General features: G+C 34.5%; 1 protein-coding gene across 1 annotated transcript; it reads left to right on the top strand.

Annotated features, from left to right (window-relative positions):
* Nucleotides 1-1,344: 1,344 nt before the first annotated feature.
* On the top strand, nt 1,345-9,954 carry LOC148311586 (eukaryotic translation initiation factor 4H-like). The gene is made up of 6 exons (XM_088256488.1): nt 1,345-1,403; nt 1,734-1,863; nt 5,168-5,349; nt 5,818-5,978; nt 7,142-7,291; nt 7,919-9,954. The coding sequence occupies exons 1-6, from the start codon at nt 1,366-1,368 to the stop codon at nt 8,053-8,055; spliced, it is 798 nt and encodes a 265-aa protein (XP_088112614.1). The 5' UTR covers nt 1,345-1,365; the 3' UTR covers nt 8,056-9,954.
* Nucleotides 9,955-18,741: the final 8,787 nt, after the last annotated feature.

Raw genomic sequence — 18,741 nt, 5'->3', positions numbered from 1 at the left:
GATTACTAGAAAATTTGACGTAAGGTATTGCCAACAATAAATTTAAAGGTACCTGCATACGGAATTATTAATTTTTACGGAATTTTGAATTTGTGGTATTTACACCTATTGGTGCATAAATATCAGTAATATTTTTTTTATAACAAACCAAAACAATATTTCTTCCCCCTTAATTTCCATGATTATTTTTTATCGATCATTAATTTTTCACAAACCAAACAAATTAATTGCTCTCCAAAATGATGAACTATGAAATATTTGTTCTACATCCACAACATTTCAGTCTTAAACTCCAAGGCTCGAAGAGAAAGTAAAATAAGTAAGTTGAGAATTATTATGATTATTTGTTTCATATCTAGATATGGAACCAAACTATGAATTTTATTGCTTGCTTTGATCAAAATACAAAAACATTTCAATGCCTTATATTTTAATATTTACTCAACAGCTCACGCCTAGATGCCCAACAAACCTTGATGTTGAGTAACCAGCGCATCGAAAGGGTTGAGAGTTTCAAGTACTTGGGAATGTACGCGACTGAAAATGGCAGCCTTCAAAAGGAACTGGGAGTGCGATAAGGACTCGCAGGATCTGCATTTAACAGTACGAAGGCTGTTTGGAGATCGGATTTATACTCGGTGAAGACCAAATGCCGCCTATGCAATGCCTGCATTGCTCCTGTTCTCTTATACAGCTGTGAAATATGGTACCTTACAAGGGCCCAGAGCAGCCGTGTACTAAGCTTTGAGAATGGGTGTTTGCGGAGAATTTTAGGCTTAAGGTGGTTTGTCTTAAGGACGCAGCAAATCTTGGTCACAACTGTCGTCAAGAAAAGGCGATTCAGTTGGCTTGGCCAAGTACTCCGCATGCCTCCTGAGACCCTTAATCAAGCTTGCCTCTTTTACAAGGCACCATGTTCGCGCCGCTCAGGACGACCACTGCTGACAATTCGTCGGCAGTTCTCGTCAGAACTTCGGGACGGGATCTGACTTAGGAGGATGCAAGGGAGCTGGCAGCCGACAGAAAAGACTGGAGACAGTTTGTGGACTCCATATGCTCCACCTAGGGAGCGGATTTGGTCTAATAATAATTGGATTTATTTAACTGAAAAAGTAAAATAAAATATAAAAACTTATACTAAATGGCTGAAATGTCGGCAAATGAGAAATTTGACACACAATAACCCAGAAAAAGAAATTTTAAGGATTGCCTTTTTATTGATAGTTATAATTTTTTGATATTTCGGTCTAAATAATTTTAACCATATATGTAGGTACTTTAAAAAACATTTTTTTCCAACTTTGGGCTAAACTTTGAAGGGTATCGAGTTGATGCGCGCGCAAGCGCATTTCCGCGCATCCAAACATGGCCGGTCGTAATAATTATGGCGAGCGCGATCCGAGGTGAGGGAATATTTTCCAGTTATTTATACAGATTTATGCCGTTGTTTGTGTCGCTACTAGACTATTCTTGTAGGGTCAACGTTTTGTCTCGTTATTACACGCCTTCCGCGCTCCATTTCTGCGAATAGTCCGACGCTTGCCAAATGTCCGATCTGCGCGAATGTCTGGCAAACTCCACATGTTATCGCCGTTTCCCGGACCCGCTGTTCGCCGTGAAATAAGTGATTTTGGCTGTTGTTGTGCGGATAATGTTTATATTGTTTCGAGTGGTACTTCGCGGTTATGCGCGGTCGCCGGTTCCGAAGGTTAATGTGGGGTTTCTTGTTGCAGGGATTTTGGTGGAGGCGGCGGTGGCCGTCGTGTCGGTGGAAAGCCTTTACCCACAGAGCCCCCTTACAAGGCGTACGTAGGCAACCTGCCCGATGGAATCGTACAAGGAGACGTTCACCGCATATTTGACGTGAGTTTACATTCGTTGTTTTTATTTTCCATAGCTCTCGACCCGCCGGTAGAAGCTTCTAGCCCACCTGTAGCAACTCTTAACTCGCCGGCGGCAGCTCTAAACCCACCAGTAGCAACCCTTAACTGCCCGAAAATAGATCTTAATTCATCGGAAAAAGAAGCTGCATATGTTGATAAGCTTATTTATATTCAACATCAAGGTTAATTAATATCACTTATCACATAACCAGCTGCAGGACGTTTTTTACATGCTAATTAATTTATTCCCATACTGTTTCTGTTAATCATGTACTTATAATTTTAATTGTTTTGCATATGACTTATGCCTGTCTATATGATGTCCAAAATTAAGGGAATAAAATGACAGAGGAGACTTAATTCTTGTTGTATTTTCATTTTTGTGATTAAGGCTGACCCATATGCAAATATTTTGCAATATCAAACATAATATAGGTAAAAAATACTGATGAAAATATAAAGTTAACGTAAAGGGCTGAGAATCATAATGTTCAAGAGACAAATCAATTATAAAAAGGGTACTCTGTTGTAATAAATAGTTCTTTTTTTAAAATGGCTTGTTATTCTTCAAAAGTGCCAGTGTGTAGTATTTTATATTTATATAAAAATCGCATGTAGCTGTCGGCACCCAAACAATATGTGATAAGTCAAGCCGTTGAAATAAAATTGAGTGTGTGGATAACATTATACATATAGATATTGAAGAGAATCAGGTTTAGAATAGATGCTGAAGGAAGCCCCTCTTCATTTCTCATTGCCTGACAGATCAGATTAACTATAAAGAAGTAACGGTAAATCTGATCCTCTCTATCAATACATTAAACCATATCCGCTCCCTAAGTGGAGCATATGGAGTGCACGAACTGTCTCCAGGCTTTTCTGTCGGCCGACAGCTCTCTTGTATCATCCCAAGTCAGGTCTGTGTCCCGTTCAGACGAGAACTGCCGATGAATTGTCAGCAGTGGTCGGGAACCTGATGCCTTGTTAAAGAGACAAGCTTGACGTCGGCTCTCAGGAGGCATGCGGAGTACATGGCCAAGCCGACTGAATTGCCTTTTTTTATGACAGTTGTGACCAAGATTTGCTGCGTCCTACGCCTTATCTCTTCAAACCACCGCACGCCTAAAATTCTTCGCAGACACCTATTCTCAAAGCTGCTCTGGGCCCTTGTAAGGTGCCGTGTTTCTCAGCCGTATAAGAGAATAGGAGCGATGCAGGCATTGTATGGGAGGCATTTGGTCTTCACCGAGTACAGATCCGATCTCCAGACAGCCTTCGTATTGTTAAATCCTGAGAGTCCTAATCGCACTCCCAATAGCAGATGAAAATTATGAGTAACGTAGCTAACATAAAAAATATGGAACTTTTTCAAGGTGTTCAATATTATCATTATTTATTAATAAACATTATCAATTCAATGGTATTGTTTATACTGACACAAGTTACATTGGTAATTAGATATCTTTTTTATGGGTTACTTATCTTTTTTACTCCACGCTGTTTATTTCTGTATATCATTTAGTGCAGAATATGTTTTGAAATATAATATCTCATTTTGTCCATCTCTATAGTGTAGTGGTTAGCGCATTTGACTACCGTGCCGGAGGTCCCGGGCTAGATTCTCAGGGGGGGTCAAAATAGATGTAGGTTATTTTACACCTTAATATTTGTTTGATATCACCCTGGACTGGTTACCTGAAGGGCAAGACTGATCACAATCAAAATGACGCTGCTTCACAAAAACGGGTTAGAAAAATATGTTTCATACAGATGAATATGAAATTACCCGATCACCACTGAGGAAAGAATTATATTATTTACATATTTTTTTAAAGTGTCAATTAACAGCATAATCCGTCTTTTAAGCATAAAAAAAATCAATCCTAATTTGCAGCCAGTTTTGAAAAAAAATGTTTTGAACCTAGATCATATCGTGGGTATACTGGCAAAAAACTTAAACTCCAAAATCCTTGTTTTAATAATACCTGTTATTTAAAACTTTTAGCATTAATAAAATACTTGCTTTTTTAATTAATGTTTTACTTAGTAAATACCACTATTTCTTAAAATCTATTGTGACACGTGTTTCGATGCATTCCGCATCATTTTCAAACACTGTATCACAGTAGATTTTAAGAAATAGTGGTATTTACTAAGTAAAACATTAATTAAAAATGGATAGATTTTACCACAAAGTAACTGCCGAATCAATTAATGAAAATACTTGCTATTAGACTTAAAGTTGAATTTACTTTTAACTCTTCACAAATATGACATTTCAAACTACTTAGTGTATTTAGCAAGTTTATATAACGTGAAAAACTTTATAATACTGATTATTAAATCAAAATAGCATATTTTTGAGTTAACGTTTTTTGCCAATACACACATGATATATTTCTGTGAATTACTATTAAGTTTTTAGAATTGAATATAACAATATTGAAAAATTGATAATATTGTTCAATATATGAAATAGCAAATATTAAAGGTCTATTACAGTTTACCACTTTTAAGCTTATCTGTAAGTAGTGTAACATAATTTAAAAAAAAAGATATCTGCAATATTTCCACATAGCTTCTTACACCAATAATGATGTCAGTAAGTACATCAAAGGGTGAAGAGAAACCTTATGTAGCTGTTATTTAGTTAAGGAAAACATATTAATATATGATTTTATATATTAATTGCTGCTTGAGGCTGAAAAGGCTTACCTACTCTAATACTAAACCAATTATTTATGGATATATTTTTTTCTGTCCTTAATGAAAAGAGGCACACATCGCTCACTCCTTTCAAGAACGTCATAAATCAAAAAACTTGATTTTTCAGGAGAATGTTTTTAAAGTTTCAAAATATAATACAATGTATTAAAAATAAATATCAACCCACTTATTGAACTTTTTACTGTGCAACAGATCTTTTTAGGTAAAACCTGAAGGTTTTTTTTATCCATTTGAAAAATATTAAGTATGTTCATAAAAATAATTAAACATACCTTTTCTTCAAAATGCAAAAACAACACTTTCTACCCTGTAGCGGGTAAATATTAAGTTAAAAATATGCCTCTTTTGCTGAGATATAGTACATTTTCCGGGCATTCCGAAAACATGCACAACTGAAAATTTACGATTTTTGATTTATCACGTTCTTGAAAGGGGTGAGCGACATGTGTTTGCGCGCTTGCAACTTGTCTCTATGAAAATAGCGGATGAAATTTAAAATTCCATTGTGGTCGGTTAGTGATGTGTTGGCTTTTATTGACGAGGATTTGTGTTTGCAGGGATTCACCATTCGCCATGTCCACTTGGTCAAGGACAAGGAGACGGACAGATTCAAGGGATTCTGCTACGTGGAGTTCGAGGAAGTGGACGATTTGGAGAGGGCTGTTAACATGAACGACATTCTCCAGGTGGACGGACACATGCTGAAGATAGATATAGCTGAAGGGAAACGCAATGACAGGTTCGTTCTTCTTGGAGCGGAGGTGGAGAGTCTAACCGACCCCCACCAGTGGTTTGGGATGTCCAAATCCTTGTTCACAAATCTGGCTCTCCACTTATTTTTACATGAAGAAGAATACATTCTCAGTCTGGGTATTCACAGGCCTTCGACCTGTCCACGAGCTGGTTTAAGTGATCAGTAGTTGACAGTGATTGCAATTAACTTTTTCTGGGGTAGCCTTCTGTAGTAGCAACTGTTTCCATCGCTGGCAGCAAGTCGAGAATGCCTATTTTGACTGCATTTTTTCCAATACCTCCATTTCTATCGTCTCCCAGGTGTAGTGCCTAGAGATTTTGTTTTAGATATATCTGCTCTTGCCTCAATTCCATAAGTGGCTATTGGGTCGAACACATGTTTTGTATATCTTCATGTTACTTACGCATTGGATATGAGGCAAGCTTGTGAAATATTGAATTTGTGGTATTCCAGGAACCGAGGGGGCAGAGGCGGCGGTGGTTTCCGCTCGGGAGGCGGGATGTACGATGACTTCGGGGGCCGCGGCGGGGGCGGGGGCGGCGGAGGCAACTTCGAGAGGCGGGGCGACCGGGGGGGTGGAGGGCGCGGCGGGAGGGACGACAGATATGGAAATGGTGAGTACTCCCGGGACTAGCGTAACTTGCCCTCAGTGGAACGACCTTTATTTAGCTACGTAATGTAAACTTCAGTTGACCATGCTTGCATCCGCACGACTCAGGGGCTTCTAATGCAGTGCTCCGCAACCTTTTCTCACCTACGACACACCAAAATTCTTCCTAGAATTCCGCACCACACCAAAAGCTAAAATATATAGGTACATTATAAAGATCATTTCCAAAATTATTTAGTTTCAATAATTATTCCACACTGCATTTAAAAAAATAGACGATTTGAAAAATAATTTGTTGTGTATTAAATAATGAAAAATTGTGAAATGTCAGAATATTGAATTTGACTGCGACACACCTGTATTTGGCTCACGACACACCAGTTGCGGAGCACTGCTTTAATGCATTGTGTTATTTTGGTTTGAAAAAATAATGCCATATCGCTCACTCCTTTCAAGAACGTCAAAATAAAAATCGTCAATTTTCAGTTGTGCATGTTTTCGGAATTCCCAGAAAATGTACTATATCCCAGCAAAAGAGGCATATTTTGAACTTAATATTTACCCGCTACAGGGCAGAAAATGTTGCTTTTGCATTGGAAAAGAAAAGGTATTGTTTAATTATTATTTTAAATACACTAAATATTTTTCAAATGGAGAAAAAACCTTCAGGTTTTACTATAAAAGATCTGTTGCACAGTAAAAAGTTGAATAAGTGGCTCGATACATATTTTTAATACATTGTGTTATATTTTTAAACTTTAAAAACGTTCTCCTGAAAAATCAAGTTTTTTTTTATTTTTGGCGTTCTTGAAAAGAGTGAGCGATGGAAATGGCCGTGGAAAATCATTAATAAGATATTGCCAGAAAGTGGGATAAGAGAACTAGTAAAATAGACTGACCAAATGTAGGAGTTTTATGGAGGAGTGTTTAACCAGTTCCCAGTTTGTTCTCTTGTTTAACCAGTTCCAAGTTAAGCCAGAGAGTGAGTCGGGCAAGGAGTTGGCATTGTAAAGGTGAGCCAGGAAAATCCTGCTCCGACTTCTCCACATTGATTTGCCCGAGCTGAGATATTTATGTATTTGTTTTTATTGACTAACCCGAGCGGTGTTCGATCAGTCTTGTTTCCACTTGTTGGTGATAATTGTTACGAATGTATTGTATCCGCAGACCGGGGCGGGAGCAGAGGGGGCGGTCGCGACATGGAGGACGGGCGCGGCGGGGACTGGGGCGGGCGGGGGGGCGGCGGCGGCCCCCGCGGAGGCCCGCGCGGGGGGCCCGACAGGAGAAACTTCGACGATATGCCCAGCTCACAGCCAGGTACCAGCACTCTATGCTACTACTAAAAAACAATTTTGAATGAAAGAAAATTCTTAGCCCATCTGTTCCCGGCATAGAGCTTGCATTGGATGAATTCCTTTTTTATGTGGGTTTTTAATTCCCCTGTTTTTATGTGATGATCAAACTGCGACAAAGTGAGGTCACCAGACTCGAAAATCCATCTGATGTCCGGTTAAAAATTTATTTACAAATTTCTCAAGGTATCCGAAATGTATATCTGAAAAATTTGTCTGCCTCTGTGGTGTAATGGTTAGCGTGTTTAGCTGCCGTGCTGGAGGTCCCGGGTTCAATTCCCGGAGGGGGGGGGGGTGAAAATAAATATTAGTAATTTTAAACTAAAATTTAATATTACCTTGGACTGGTTCCCAAAGTGTAGGAGTGATCACTTTATGGAAGCCTTTCACAGCCTTCATGGAAGTAACGATCATAATAACACTGTCAATATGATGCAGTGCCCTATGCACCATTGGCTGCGGATAAGGGTTAGAGAGATATCTGAAAAATTAATTAATCTGTCAGAATCAAAATTAATTAAACTGTCGAAATAAAAAGTAATTAAACTTATATTACGTGTAATAATATATTTTTTAAATGTTGCGTTTGTAGACACTACGGGTCGGCCAAAGCTTAACCTGATGCCCCGAACGGTGGCCACTCCCATCAACTCGCTGGCGGAGACCAGCCAACACTCGGCCATCTTCGGGGGCGCCAAGCCGCGCGAGGAAGTCATCAAGAAGTCTTAGAGCCAACCACCAAAACACTAAATACTAAAGCACGCGGAGTCGCCCCCCGGCAAAACATTTAAACACAAAAAAAAATATAAAAAACCGACAAAAACTCTAACAAAAAAAATTAATAACTGTTTAAATAACTCTCGTAAAAATATAGCCAACCGAACGTGTTTGGTTGGAGATTTGAAACGGTACAGGGTACACTGTAGCTACGCTGGTCGGAACCGTTAGATTGGTTTTATTTATTGTTTGCGCTTGGAAATTACACGCGAAAGGTGACCGATTGTATGTATATATTCGACTGGACATTTTTACAACAAAATTGCAGGCGGGACGACTCCGCGGGCGACCGAAAAAAAATAATAAAAAAATAAATTAGATCAGTCAGTATGTTTGAATTCCTAACGGTGAGCGGGAAATCCTCACTAACCTCGCTGGACTTCTTTATAAATCAGTATCGGTTTCGGTTTTGTAAGAAGAATGTGTCGTAGTACAAGATTAACGCTAAATTATTTACCGTCATCGTTTTAAACTAGACATCAGTGTTATTTTCAAATTGTGTTTTCTGTGTCTACATTGATCAATTTTATTGTTGCGCCATTATTCTAGATATTCTAAGCCCGGGATTGTTCAAACAAAATTATGTAAATGACATTTTCAGTTTGTTATTTTTAATTGTTTGGTATCTTCCCGGTTTTAATTTAGTTTTAAAATAGTGGCGATGAAAATGCGCGCAAAGAATCGCCAAATATTATTTCGGCACTAATTTACTTATTGTCACCTTGAATCCACATTCGACAACTATACCATACATACACAAGCAATAAAAATGGCAAATCACAATTCTTTTTTTTTACATTTTCCCACATCTGATGATGAAGCCAAATATGTAGTGGCAACAGCGTGGCTCGACAAGCCGTCACTCGGTTCTAGGGTCTGTGCGCTACATCGTGTTTCCCTTCTGCTGATGACCATGGAACATAAAGGACATGACATAGTTTTGGTAGTCATAAGATAATGGTTGTAAAGTGGATTGATTGTATTCATTTGTATGTTTCGGTTGTAAAAACGGTACAAAAAAATATTGGATCATGTATTTTGATTTGTCATTTTTATTGTCCGACAAAATTATATTTCAAGTTCTGAAAAGATGTCTGAAGTTTTATTTTGCGGTTCTTTAATTAATAAAATCGCAAAATACGGAGAGAAGTAAATTGAATGCATCTACCGTAATACTGCCGGGGTGTTACAAGATGGATGATAATTATCAAGGTGACAATATTGAGCATACGTCATAAATGCAGTCCTATTTTTGTGTCTAGAATAGAATGAAATAACATTCTCTCTGTATTGTTGAACTACAATGAACGGGAAACACGTCGCATCGGGTACGGGTAGCAGTGCAGCGATGCTGTCAGCGCGCATCGGTGCACGCGTACCCATCACCAAACATGGACCTGTATCTTACACAATCAGGTCGTTATATTATTGGAAGACATTCAGAATGGAATATATTTATAGCATCTATAAATATAGAAACAGGCCGGTACTGTAAACATTTTAAATTGTCTTTAAATATTATAAATTATTATTTGTTAATTACAGCAATTTTTTGTACTCATTCGTACAAATAAAAAAATTTTAAAAAAAACATTCAAATGGTAATAATTTAGGCTATGGAATAATAGTATCAAATTTTGATATTGACACATTTTAAAAATTCGTAAAATCATATTTTTTTTTAAATTCAGTTGTATCGCCCGTGAGCTATGTACATTATTTTTTTTTGTTTTGTAACTTTTTTGTTAATTCATACCTATTTTCCATTTTGTAATATTGTTTTTACTTAGAGTTTAGGGTTATTATTTTCTATTTTTTATATTGTTCATAAAACGTTGCCGAAATTATAAAAAAAAATTATTATTATATATTATATAAATACACGAATAGCCGTAAATTCCATGGGAAATGTATTTAATAAAGTTTGTATTTCCGATGTGATCGCTGTTTAGTGTAATATGAATATGTTTAGTGTGTAAAATACCCGATGTAATATCCATTATTGTTACAGGCAATAAACATTTTTCTGTATTCCCCATACTGTCTGTATTAAATACTTGAACATTTTATTTATTAAATATTTGTTTTTCTTTATTGTAACAAGTCCGTCGCTCCTTGACCTCTAAATGTTCATCGGCAACTCCCGAACTGATGATGCAAACCAACTAATTGAAATACAGCGGTCGCTCGTATTATATATTGTTTCAATGTTAACTGAATACTCGGGACAATACTGTGGAAACGTTCATAAAATCCGCGGATTCCGGGAATTGGTTATGTCAGTAGAAGGGTGACCCGTCAGCCGAGAGAAGCATCCGTAAGGAACAGGCTCCCCTTGGATACAGAGCTACTCAGCCAAATGCGGTAAATTAAACTTTTTTATTTTGTTTTTGAAGTTTTTAATGCCGATCGATCTATTTTAGTTTTTTTTTAAGAAGCTAAATGTAAATCGGCATTTTTAATTGCAGTAAACCCATTTGAAGGGCATTGTAATCAGTATACGATATAGGAAGCGTATTTGCGGTAACTCAGTGCTTACTACTCTTTAGGTTAGCGCTATATCGCAATGAGTTGTTACTAATTATTATGTGATTGCAAGCTTCGTAGGATCGTTTTTAAAATCATTTTTTACTGTTTATTAAGTGAATAGTAATTTCAACCATAGATATCGCGTACAAAGTTTTATTCGAAAAATGTATTTGATTAATTCGGTCGAAGCATACATATATACAACTTTCCGAAGTTTTAATAATGTGGTTGTCAATCATGTTGTCATGAATGGTGAATGTTATAAAGTACACAGGTGATCAACCAGCCAATGACAGATTGTAAGCCCTGAAAATGCCCAGACTTTCATATGGGAATATTCCCATCTCGACAGATTTCTTCAGCTATTTTGATATACTAAAAATCTTGATATGATTTGTAATGATTTTATAACAAAGCTGGTTTTTAAACTAACCTTGGCGTCTATGTGATGAAAGAAAATTAAGATTCCAAGCTATGATAGAATGGGTGATTCCTGGTTCCGGGTGGTGGATAAACCAAAGCGCAGTGATTGTTCATTCATTTTCTACGCGTAACAAGTCTATTTTATTTTATTTCTAGTTCCGGAGGAAATATTACTATGAATTATCGATCTTTTTGAGTCGAGAGAGAAGAATTTCATAATATTTTCCAAACTATTGGAAAATTCAAATTGATTATATTTTACTATACCACCCAGTCTAGTACCTAAAGCGCAGGACTGATCACCTTGCCCTAATGTAATTAACCGTCAAGATAATACCACGCTGATCTGATGCAGTGCCTTGTGCATGTTTGGGAATGAATAAAGATTAGAAAAAGAAGACAAATTTATTTTACTAAAACAAACAGCTGAAATTCATTAAATTTGACCAATTAACTCCACAATTTGAAAAATGAAGATTGAGCCGTTTGGCTGGAGTAGAGCAGTACTGTATTTTAGTTATGCATATTTTCGAGTTACTATTGATTTTGAAGCAATTAATAGTTTCGATGTTAATTTGAAATTTTGTAGCGTTAAGAAGCGGATGGATGATAATATGTGTGTCCGATTTGTTTGTCATGGGTTCCTCAAAATGCCGTAACATCCATATTTTATTATTAAATACAAACATTTCTTTCTCTTAAATATTTTGTTAACTTAACCGTAAGTGTTCGGCAATTTACAATTAGTCTACACTGCAAAAAATGAAAGGAAGTTTACAGATTTATTTGGCTAGAAGCGTTCACTCGGTGTCCATAATGTAAAGATTTCATTAAAAATTGTAAAATAGCGCATTGTTAGGGGAAAATATAATTTATGTCGTGAGAAAGGAGAAGAGAAAATGTTTCAATTTAATGTAATTTATCATTGTGTATTATTAATCTAATAATATAGAATTCATAAAAAGATAATTTTTACATATGGCTTATACAATAATGAGATACTGTTCGTATGTATGTATGTATCTATGTGAAAAATAAATAAAAAACTTAAAAATTTAAATGTCTTTTATTGAAGATAATTTTTTTTTGTTTTGGAGTTTGTTAATACGCTTCCAATGGGTGTTTTTTATCCCTGCGGACCGCTAGAATTAGATAATTATGTACATGTAGTTAAGACCTTAACAAAGAGATTGGTACATAATATTCGGATAAAAACATTAAATATGTAATTCCTTCATTTCTGACTTTGAAATGAATTTATATTTTATCGTACCAAATCTTCCTTCATTTTTGCTTCCGACGATATTCGTCATGATAATCTTTTTTACCTTTCTTTCTTCACTCATTTGTTCCAAGCCAACTTAATTTGACCGATCGTGCGTATCTCAACCATAAGTGACATTTTCCCGAGAGATTGCATTTTGACTGCTTTCATTCTTCTTTCGCCCTACATTAGAGTCGTTACCAGGACTGGAATTAAAGTGAAAAGATAACTTGTTAACTACGTAGTGCAGATAACTTTACCGCAACTGATTTGAATGCCCTTAACCTGTTAACCGGGCGGGATGCATAAATACGTCAAACGTAAACAATATCGGGTACAGGTAGGACATATGAATACGTTCTTGAAATATATGTTGCGCCCTGGAACGGGCGGGATGTATATTTTTCGAACAACAAAGGTATTAGTCATCCATACATATCTCGACATGAATTTAAGACACGGAGTGAATCAGTATTCGCGCCCGTTACAAGTTGCTTAATTGGACAGCGGACAGCCCGGTTAACAGGTTAACTCTGTTCCTTATGTTTACTGGAAATGGGTAAATAAAAAGTCATATATATTTGCAACATTTTATTAGTGTGTAATTGAAGGATTTTGTATCACCTGTGGAAGAATACAAATTAGGTTTAATTTATGTAAAACCCAACATAATACAACCTACCAGAACGCTATTAGGAGGTTGTCTTATTGCAATGTTGGGTTTTACATTTTAACAAAAAGGTATTTATAAAATATCTTATATTACTCAGTATTTTGTATTGCATACCTGTACAAATATCAGTTAACATCGAGATATCGTACATTACAAAAGTAGAAAGGTTATGTTTAATCCATTCATCACGTTCATTTGCAAAATGAGATTAATATAGTATATTCATTTATGTATTTTTTTAAACATGGACTTATTAGTGGGTAAGGAACTGAAACTATGAATACCCCTACCAAAAATAGCATTTAGCAGTGTTGCTTTTATTACACAGAAACAAAATATGTAGTCCCGATATTGTGAATCATATTATTGTAATGCAAAAATTGAAAAGAAAAGATGGTAGCTATTTTTAACCCCTGTTCAGATTGTTGATTAGTTCGGGAAGTAACTGATTGTGTTTGTAATTATATGATCTGTTCATAGAGGCGTAAACATGGAGAAGCGTGTTTCTTTGAGTCATTCATCTTGGTATAAGGTAAGATACTCTGCATTTGCATTTTAACTGAAAGGGGGATTACTTTGAATGCAATCAGAAGTTGACATTTATCTTAGGTTTAATTATAGCCGCAATGTGTCATTACATATAAAATTGTATTCATGATTTAAATTTTCGCCCTGGGGTAAATATTAGAATAATATTGAGTTAACCACTGAAGAATAATAAAATACAAAATGTTATTATCACTTATATTTACCGTTGATTTCAAAATATTACTAAAATGTATCATTCACCAAGTTGGTACTTTTATTGAACTGATAATTCACTTTTATCTTTCTTGGAAAATGGTTATCCATTAATATTTGTGAGCTTTTAGTTTACAGTTTTGTATTTTCAGGAATATATTTAAAAATATTGCTTCACCTTTAACAAAATTTAGTAAATACATACAATAAAAAGCCATTTTTTTTAGTATGGATAATATGAGAATAGAAGCAACAGGGTAGGGCACTCAGGATTTCATGATTTTTAGAAGAAAAAAATCTAAAAATGTTCTGTTTACCAAATCATTTTAGTAATTTTCTTTCCTCTATAACCTCTTTATCACAGCGAAACGCCCTTGAGGTAGTATTTTACGAAAATGGCGCTATTTAAATTCCAAAATTGGTAGTATTATCATTATATCCCCATTTGTAAAGCCAACGCAAAGAAAGAAATTGACTACACATAATGACAAAATAATAATGTTAAGTTTAATAGCTGTCAAAACCATTAAAAGTGCTGAGTTCCAATTCGTAACAAAATGAGCTGTAAAACTATAAATACACTTCTAATTGGTTCAACTTGAAAACTGGTATAAGAAGTCTTGCATTACTGTAGAATGGTATTGTATTCTATTATAGCGTGCAGAGCAGCATATTAAATTAAAACTATAATAAGTTAAAGTCTAAACGTTTCAGTATTAACTGAGGGATAATAAACCTAATTTAGAATCATTAAAATACTATGCATTAACTTAATATATAAATATTTATGTAATAATATTATAAACATTATAAATAATAACTGCCTAACCTAACCTTAAAACATATTCAAATCATCGAGATTGACGAGCTGAAAACTACAGGGGTTCATGTAAAAACTGGTCAGAAAATGGGTTTAAGCGTGAAATTGTATTTAGTTGATCATTATCCTTGAAAAAGAGATTTAAAAAAAAAGAAAGTTCAATTTCCTCATATGTATTGATAAATGTTTTAATACAATGAATTGTTTTCTTAAAAACAAAAAAATCACACATGAAAATGTCAGCAGTTTTCAGCCCGTCATTCTTTTACATTATACGGGTTAAATAACATATGTACTTTTGTTAGCACCTTTGAAAAGGGTAGTGATCCATAAACCAATTCTGATATTTATGCTCTTTTTTGCGTACTCAGTGGAATTTGAATTTTATCAACGGCGAAAAATATCTTTCCGGACTAAATATCATTGACATCAGTTCGGCAAATATTGTTTTGTTTTAGTAAATTTGCTAAATATATATGTTTCTTTCCAAACGCATGATTTAAAAAGTAACAAATGTTTCCTTTTCTTCTTTTATGGAAACCTAGAATATTGATTCTCAATTATTTGTTGCCTGTGCATAGCTCTTTTTCTTGCCCATTTATAGGGAAGTGGTGGTGATCACTTTGATACAAAGGTTTTTATACTTATCTTAACTGAGATGAAGAATTTAAAAACAATAATTTGTTAGAACTATGTTTAAATATTGTTAAGTGAATACAGGTAGAAAAATTAAGACATTGTTTTTACCATAACCCAACACCACCAAAATGTATTTTTTTGGTTTATGAGTTAAAGTGAGCTGTAAAAGTATTGATTTTTTAATTTTTTAAGCCGTTTATTAAAATAGGTTCATCATTATCGCTTAAATTTTAAAAGTTTACCTATGACAGCCAACCAGCTGTTATAGCTAAGCAAATCTAGGTGGCACTGCCTGAGCTATCAAATAATTTTACGCAGAAAAAAGGTACTTCCTTCTATGTTTTTGAATAGGAACTATGGGACAGTAAGTATATATTTATATGGAAATTTTAAATAAATAAAAAAATGATGTCTTGAATTGAAATATTTTGGAGCTTTTGAAAATGATGAGGTTACCATTTTTAAATATTGTGGACGACAGGTTTTTAAATCAGGTTTTATTAAAATAATTTACATTTAAAACTGTTTTCATATTTCAATACAGGTAGTAACATCGGAAGAATAACATTTGGCACAGATTCAATAATGTAATAAGACATTTAAAGCAAAATTAATAATAATCTAAAAACTAAATGTATTTCTATTAATACAATATTTTTTATTATCAATTAATAAACTAGGTTTCTATTCATAACAATGAATGAAGTTCCAGATTAAAAGAAAAATATATTAAGATACATAATTCGATGTAGAAAAAGGAATGTTGAAAAGTCCAAATCTTAAGTTTATAGGAATTTAAGAGATAAAACTTGCCAATTTTTTTTATTATTTCAAACAAAAAGATTCTTAATGTATTTTAAATGCATTTCCAACTTCAAGAGGAAAGATAAAAGTATAATAAATATAACTTATAAGTAAAAAAAAGAAGCTAATTATGATCATAGAACACTCACTTTTTGGGTCAACCGACATATCAGCCCAGAAAATAGCCTCTGTAACAGTGGCCAAAACATAGGAGAAAGTAAGACACGGATTAATCCAAAAAACGTTTTAACATAATTATCATTAACAGTGACCGTACAATCTACATTTATGTTTAAATTATGATCAGTCATCGTGTTGAAGAAAAAACAAATACGTGCCAAAACATTGATAGTGTACTATTTTTACACATTCTTACATAAATTTATTTTAATGTAAAATTAGAATAATATTATTTATTTTAATTTTATTTATTATAGCTATGCACTAACTCAGATAATTTCTTAATCATAAAAGTGGAGACTGACTGGAGCATTTCGTCGTAACGTAACACGTTACGATGCGAGCATTCAGGCAGCCGAGCGCTCCATCCATAGTTTCGGATGCTCGCTGATGCTTGCCGCGAGCGATGTTACGACGAAATGCTCCGGTCAGTCTCCACCTTAAGGTCAATTTCTCATTTATGTTAAGTGTGCTCCTTTACATTTTATTACAATAGAGTCTCGTCAGTCTGACACTCCAAAGAAAATGCAGCAACTGCCAAGATGAGAATGCACCGCCATCACATTGTACAATATATAAAAACAAAAGTGCCGATAAGCGTCAACGTTGTATATATGTTCTGCGCCATTTGATCAAAATATTCCCAATACCTAATTATGTTGCAGAGATACTGATAAAAAAACTGCATAAACAATTTATAAAACTGTATTTTATAAAAACATCAATGACCACAAAAATTGATTGATTTTTGTCCTACAAAAACTAAAAATATAGTTAAAAGTTAGTAACAGCAATAATTCAAAACTTTCAAAAAACCGTTGCCTCACCTAGAAACTTAGAAGTTGGACCATAATGTGGGATTAGTTTTGCTAACTTGGTGTATTAATATGCAGAAAATTTATTTATGTAGTTCTTTTTTAATTAATAATCCGAAAATGTTCAGTAATCTGAGAATAAATATTTTGATATATACATTAGATCATAGACTCTACTGTATATTATGCACTTACTTTTGTATTACAAAGAAAACTCATATTTAAAAATAATAAAAAATGTATTTCAAATCTGTTGTGACATTCAAGCTGCGTGGTACGAAATTACTTATTTTCAAATTATTTCAAACACATTTTTTCTCAAGAACCATTGTTTTTATATATTTTTATTGCAGTAATGGATATTTTAGCAGTTCATGAACTTTTTGAAAAGAAATCATCCACTTGAGCTTTGAATGAGACTAAGATATCAAATAAAATACAAAAATTAATATGTAAAATACAAAAACAAACATTCTCAAACATGAATGCTCAAGTTAATATTGTGTAACATGGCGCAAGCAAGAAAAAGTAATATTTTGAATGCTTACTGCAGCCGCTGAGATTACCACGGCCCAATTTAATTATTTAACTGTGCAAAAGCGTATTTTTCTTCAGGATATTTAGACATGGCAACAGTATGAAGAATGAGCCAAAATTATTACAATCTGAGTACTTTATCTTAGGGTTTCAATCTTAGGTACCACCCACACACGGAGGCTGTGAGCTCAACATACTGATGTTGTCTCGGGTGCTCACAGATAAATGGGAGCATCGCAGTGATCGGGTTGACAATTATTATTCTAATGACACATTCACATTATGTACTTCTTATCCTAATACAATTTCACACACATACATTTACTTATCTTTTTGCACGCAAACTTGTACTTTATATTGCACCTTGATATATACTACGCTTAATCTTAATATTCGACAATTAGTTAAAAAAAATTGTCAACATTCAGATATCTATGGATCGGAGATATGTTGTTCAAATTCGTTGTGAAAACAACGAGTTTCGTATAAATATTAGGTTTCCTAACTTACTTACTGCAAATTGTGTTGTTGGACGAGAATTGAAAGATTTTTGTTATTATTCAGACATTCGTAACACCACCACATTTACCAAAATCTTTTGCTAAACTAACTAAAAGATGGACCAAAAATACGCTTCATTAGATTTAAAAAAGGACTTATTACAATTTTTAAATATTTAAATATACAAATGTAATTCATAACTTTAAAAAAAGAGATTTGCCAGACCTCTGGTGTTCTCCGTCTTTATAAACGGTGTAGAAACTTGGACAATGAGAGCGAGAGAACACGTCGTGGACAAGGATGTTCCAGACCGAACGCCACACGAATCTATCGATAGTGAAAGAACTGAGGACCAGGGAGAGACTATCCGATAACTGCCTGTAACGCTTACAATAATTCCTTGGACAGACAGAAGATTAAACAATCTTGAGAAGCAAATCATGATCGGCAATGTTCCTGGTAGGTGAGGTGACTAGATCAGAGAGACTTCATGAAGTTTTTTCTCAATCTCATGGGCAACAGCAGACTGAGACAGAATAATGGAAGAGATTGATGATCTAATGAGATAAAAATCTCCAGGATGATCACCACCTTCAGACATGAGGATAATCATGGAGAAGAAATATTTTTTACTTAGTTTTGCGTCCCAAGTTATGAAATTCTTAAATCGATTATTAATTGCAATTCGTATAAATATTATGCATGTATCAAT

The sequence above is a fragment of the Brachycentrus maculatus genome, unplaced genomic scaffold (genome assembly GCF_059751285.1).
Source record: "Brachycentrus maculatus isolate JH-2025_06_01 unplaced genomic scaffold, ASM5975128v1 h1tg000061l, whole genome shotgun sequence".
Taxonomy (NCBI): domain Eukaryota; kingdom Metazoa; phylum Arthropoda; class Insecta; order Trichoptera; family Brachycentridae; genus Brachycentrus; species Brachycentrus maculatus.
This window is presented reverse-complemented; position numbering and strand designations above follow the sequence as displayed.